The sequence below is a fragment of the Neovison vison genome, chromosome 2 (genome assembly GCF_020171115.1).
Source record: "Neovison vison isolate M4711 chromosome 2, ASM_NN_V1, whole genome shotgun sequence".
Classification (NCBI taxonomy): Eukaryota; Metazoa; Chordata; class Mammalia; order Carnivora; family Mustelidae; genus Neogale; species Neogale vison.
In genome coordinates, this window is record NC_058092.1 from 153,992,399 (window position 1) to 153,998,514 (window position 6,116).

Genomic DNA, 6,116 nt, shown 5'->3' on the forward strand with positions numbered 1-6,116 from the left:
CTAAGCATGTTTTCCTTGCATTGTTTTAGGTTAAAAATGAGAAGGATCCAGCAAGTATTGGCACATAAATTATCGTTCTGCACAATTCCAGTTATCCTAATCCGAATAAAAGTATAAGTAGCCTAAGGGATGGCTATATCTCTAGGCCCAAGGACAGTTTATGATTAGACAAATATAAATATTGTTTATCTTGTTTATATGTTGCTTTGTTATGAAATTCCTTTGCCTTTCTAACCATGGTGTGGTTTGTTAATTTATGATCTTTAACTCTATGTTTACAGAAAATAAAAGCTTGGTTCCCAAATATAATTCCATAACAAATGCACTGCTTTTATAGGCAGAAAATAAAAATTAATTGAGATGGGAACGGGTGGCTCTCTACAGAAAGCCAGAAGCCCAAGGCAGAAAATTCAGTATCATTGTTCCTTGTATCTGAAGCTATGGGCAGTGTACCTATGACCGAGGGGAAAAACCAACATATTGTATGCATCCACAGAACCCTCTCAGAATCTGTGTACGCGTCATAGCTCAAAGGACTTGTCACCGTTGACAGCTGCCTCCTAAGGTCCTAACATTCTGTGGCTCACTGCTTCTTAGATCCTCTCCCATTCAGTTTCACCCACAGCAGCTCAGCTACCTATGCTATTCAGAAAAGCTGAATTGTAGTAGCTTAGTTTTACAAACAATTAAATAACAGGTCTCCCTTATTTAAGAGCCTGAAATACTATTTCATGTTTCAATGATTTTAAGCAATTCAGGGGATAGAGAACATTTCAGGAACAGTATCTATTATGATATTCTTAAAAAACTAAGCGTCTAGGTTGTAGAATTAAAACAGGAAGTAGAAATTGAAGATAGGTTGCAAATAGGAAGTACTAAATGCATGAAAAGAAGTATTTTTTACTAGAATTAAGCTATTAATACTAACACCACAATTTTAGAAATAAATACCGATGGAGTGACTTGAAGAGAATCTTATTTACCTACTTAGTTTTGTAATCTAAAATACATTAATGCTTTAGTCTTTGTTGTACCCCAGACATACTGAATTAATCATTTTTCTCTTCTATTCTCATCACAGGCAATGACTTACTCCTAATCAAATAAAAGCTTATTTTTAAGGAATTATTTCTCCAATGTTTCTGACATTATTGCTTATATTTTTCTCTTCCATAGTAGTGAAAAATTGCTAACAATTTTCACACCAAGCTGATATCTAGCTATAACACCTAGCATTAAATTACTTTGATTTTCTGAGATGATACACTAGATGCTTTATATTAACTGAAAAATTAAGACCATAGCCATTAGCCATTAAGAAGCACTTCATATTTCAAAATGTTTACTGGTATAATTTCTGTGCCTTCAAGAAATTATTTCAATAATTTCTAATATTCAAAATGCCATGGCCACGTATTGGTGCTCAACTGTAAATTAAAATACTCTTTTGTTTTGATTGCTTAGGTCTTTATTATTATGCTTGGGATTTAAAGCTCCCTACGATCGGGGACTTTTCTTACTCAACAAATATCCTTTCTACCACTCTACCATTCTAATCAAGATATTTTCTCAGTCCCATGAGTACATTATGTTCATTCCCATATTTCTTTTACGCATATTGTTTCTCAAAATATAATATCCTCATCTCTTACCACCTTTCTAAATTTTACTATCATTCAAAAGATAATACCTGCATTGTTATTTGATTACTTACAAAGGAAGGAAAATTAGGGCCTCACTCCATATATCCAAAAAGATCAGATATATTAAAATATAAAAATTAAAATATAACACATAAAAAATTACATGTAAATAGTTGAACACAATAAGGTCTAAGTACAAAACCAATGGAAGAAATTATAAAGAAATGATCACTAGATAAAAACAAACTTTGCATACCTTAAAAATAACTATGGAACAGCCTGAGATGACAACAATAAACTCAATTTCTATATAAGAAACTGGAAGACACCTTTCTTAGCTTCCTTCCCCAAATACTTCGTTGAACACCTGCAGGCTGTTTATAGACACCAAAACAAAAATATTGTAGTCAAATAACCATGTTTCCAATAAGGATTTTCTGCTGCTTATTCTTAGGATTTTTGCTTGTTTGACTGCTTAATTCTATTGCCTCCCATCAGGTTATTTTAAATGCGTGGCCTTCATTAATTTGTTCAACACATGCTTTTATCACACCCCAACCAAGGCCAGACTGTGCTAGATACCAGGAACATATACTGGTGGGCAAAACAGATACGGTCCCTTCCATCGCAAAACTTAACGAAGATAAACATTAATCAAGTGATCACACAAATTGCATTAAAAAAAAGTAGAGCAAAATGATGACATATAAAAAGGACTTTACCTATTGGGGTACGGGATGTGTATGTATCAAAGATTTCCCTAAAGAATTCATATATGTGTAAAACAGTAAGCTCTACCTATAGAGGCTGTATGTTAAACATTTTTGTACCTTTCTGCATCTCACACAGTAAGTTCTTCAATATTTGTCAAATGATTTATTCCCGTTAGAATCTGAGATTATCCTTATTAACTAGCCTTCTTTTTTAATGGTGTGCCTGAAGTCTGCTTTAGGATGACTGATTTTTTCAGAGAGTTTAGAAAGATACTTTTATTCTTCTAAGATTAAACAACCTCAATCTTACCTAGATTATAAGGTGATTTCATGATTAATACTGTTCAACTTAATAAATACTATCTAGACATCAAAATAACATATTTCTTTAAAAATTACCCATGTAATATATGTACTAAAATAATGTAAAAAATTATTAAAAATTGTTTCACTAACGGTCACATAGGTTATACAAAAATAAAATGTTTTTTAAAAGCACGTATTTTCACACTGTATATCCTGGAAGTTTATTTATCACTAATTCGCAAATATCCTTGCATTGCTTGGAAATACTTAGTGAGGCAACTTCATTGTCTTCGTCAAAGTGATCTGGTGCACTGCTGTCCAGGACATTAAGTTCCAGGTCCGACAAGTTAGATGGCAGATAAGAACTCACTTGCGATGTCCGAGGTGACTGGCTTTTTTCTGAAGACTTGCAACCAGGTCTTGTTTTAAGTTTAGTAGGGATGTCCTGACCCCTCTTTAGAACTTCAGTATTATGCATACTGTTTCGATCTATCTGGTTTTCTTTCTCCTCAGTCCAATGTGATGAAGATAAATCACTGGTAGAGATACTAGACACTTCCTCCAAACTTTTACCTTTAATCTTTGAAATATGAGATCTTTTATATGAGTACACTGGCGACCCAGCTGAAAAAGGCAGGCTAAGAACAGAACTCTTTTCACTGCTGTTTTTTCTTGTGGACAGTATTGCTTCACTAGATTTACTTGTATATTGATTATGTTTTGGATTTTCTGACCCAGGACTGCTATCATGAGTTTGTACAATTCTGCTAGTGTCCTCAGAGGTAGAGAAATCTTCAGAAGAGCAAGGGCTGGTGAAGTCATCGGAATACTTGAGTTCTGAGATGCTTTCAGAGCAACTATTTTTACATGGTTTATCTTCACCGACATCATCAATAAGAATGTCATCATCAGTGGTTTGGACCTGTTTATCTTCCATTTCTTTATCTACTACAATTCTGTCAATAACTGCAACTTGCTGGAAAACACATGGACTTTGGACTTTCATTTCCACTTTTCCTTCCAAAATACTTGCATGCATAAACCCTTGTGGGACCGTGGAATTTGCAGGCCTCACAATTTCTTCCAATAAACCATTATCTGTTCTATGTTCACCACAATCTACAGTTTTTTCAGTAGCACATTTCAGTTTAGTTTCTTTAGTTGTGCTAGGGTCATCAAAAATTCCACTGATTTGCTTTGAGGTATCACTGTTTTCAGCAAAAGATGCATCTAATCCCAAACACTCGTCTTTTGGTAGTTGGCATGGCTTCTGATGTTGTTCTGCAAAGCTTAACACTTTAACTTTGGATGAAGGAATTCTGAGTTTTGCACCCAACATTTGTGCTTGCATTTTTCTATACTGCTCTCTTCTTTCATGTACTACCAACATATCAGGATTTGTCTGCTTTAAACGTAGTTTAAGTGTATTTGTTAAACCATAAAGCAGCTTCCCCCTTGGGACTCTTCTGGGGGGGTCACCACTGTTCTTTTCAAAATGTTTACCTTTTTTGAGATTTTCGACTTGGTTCTTTTTATACTGAAGATTCACTGACTTTTCATTTCCCCCCACAGGAAGCTTATCCTTAGATTCAGACTTACATGTGCATTTGGCAGAAGATTCTGGTGACTTCTTATCCTCAGTTCTATATAACCAGGCTAAGTGAGGATGTATTTGAGTAGGGCTTGCCACAGGTTGGTTATATAACACGGACAACTCAACCAACAAGGCATTTAACAAAGGCAGCTGCCTTATTGTATTAATTCTATTTTGTTCAGTTTGAGCATGATCTGAAGTTTGGTCACGTGCTCCTGCATCCTGAACGTGCGGAGGATTTATGGGCACTGGAGGATTTTCATGTGCCCCAGAATTAGTACGTTTCAGAGAATCAGTATGTTTTGGGGCAGTTGCACGGTTTTCCTCCACACAAATACCATCCGATTCCTCAGGTACATTTATTTGAGGCTTAATGGTGATTGTACCCTGTACAGGGGGCATCTTTTCTTGGGTCAAATGAGTGTAATACAGAGGAGGGGGGCAAAATGTGTTGGTTTCGATGTCTAACTCTGTGACTTCCTGATCTGGGGGGCTAACGCTTCTCACACCACCAGAATTTGAACAAATAGAGTTGGTTTGTCCATGCTTCACAGAAACCGTGTCACCAGTGTTGGTCTTACTGGGGAAACCCTCCAAACCCTTCTGTGCTTTGGGGATTTTTAAACCCACGAGAAAATTGTCGGCATGTCTTGTTCTTGGCTCTGAGCGTGGCTGCAGTTTTTCCTGAGGGGTCTGGGAACCGATCTCTCCGCGCTCCACCCCACCTCCGGTGGAAGCCACCGGCCTCTCAAGATGCCCCAACAAGATGCTTCCTAAATCGGTTAAGCGGTAGCCCAGGGCAATGTCCCCAATCCGCTCCCCAACTTGGTTATGCAGAGGGAAACTCCCTCGATAGCCGTGGGAGCAGCTGGGGGCGGCCTGCCCCAGGATCTTGTGGGCTGCGGCAGCCAGAGAGATGCTGCAGGCACCGAGGAGCTGGGGGGTGGGCGTGGGACTCCCGGGGGGCAGCTGCAGCAGCAAGGTGTAAAGCGGGGTCCGAAGGAGCTGGCGGCGCAGGGTGGCGGGGTGCAGGCGGAAGAGACAGGACTTGCCGCGACCGAAGCTGACCAGGCCGGGTCGGGGCTCCGGGGCTGGGGCGCCGGGGCCTTCCGGAGGGTAAACCAGCAGCGTGGGGAAGTCCAGCAGGCGGAAGGCCACGGCGGGGCACAAGTCGCGCGATGGCCGTGGCGAGGATGCCTCCTCCTCCTCTTCGGCCTCCTCTTCCTCCTCCTCCACCGCGACCACGGGCGGCGGCGGCAGCAGCCCGACTTCTAGACGCACACAGTAGACTAGCAGCTCCAGCGAGAAGAGCCGCTCGGAGCAGAGCGCCGCCATTGCTGTTGCCCCTGGAGACGCGGCCGCAGGCCGTGGAGGGCGGAGCCGAAGCTTGGTTCTCGCGAGAGACAGGGAGCCCACAGCGCTCGTGCCTGCTCTCTCGCTAGACTTAAGCCCCGTACCCTCCCCCCACCCCTCGCCGGTCTAAACTGCGGCGGCTCTGGGACTTTTCGCTGCTCGACGTGCTTTTGCTTTCCAGGTTTCCGTGTTAACACAATTACGTGTCATACCGAGGCATGGTAATCTGGTGGCAAGAAATCAGACTTTTTTTTCCTTTGTTTTGTCCGCGTTTTTACCCATGCCCATCCCCTGCAGTTTTGAGGTCAGGTCCCGTCCGAGGAAAACGGAAGGTCAATGCGGACTCCCCTTGCAGAGCCGAGGGCGGCAGGAGGCAGTTAACTCCCGGGGGCTTCCTGTCTGCCGCCCACCCAAAGTACCGGGACGCTGCTTGCAAGCGGCGCGCAGCCTCTGTCCGGGTAAATTATGGGGCACGGCGGCTGTGGTCCCACTTGCATTGAGCAGCCC

At 41.3% G+C, this 6,116-nt stretch overlaps 1 protein-coding gene across 1 annotated transcript; it reads right to left on the bottom strand.

Annotated features, from left to right (window-relative positions):
* Positions 1-1,375: 1,375 nt before the first annotated feature.
* Positions 1,376-5,591, bottom strand: MAP10 (microtubule associated protein 10). Its single transcript, XM_044239356.1, has one exon. It carries the CDS (start codon positions 5,589-5,591, stop codon positions 2,862-2,864), a length of 2,730 nt encoding a protein of 909 aa, XP_044095291.1. The 3' UTR covers positions 1,376-2,861.
* Positions 5,592-6,116: the final 525 nt, after the last annotated feature.

Bases quoted from the DNA above. Each gene is read 5' to 3' on its own strand.
- MAP10 (XM_044239356.1), bottom strand. From the start codon at position 5,591: ATGGCGGCGCTCTGCTCCGAGCGGCTCTTCTCGCTGGAGCTGCTAGTC.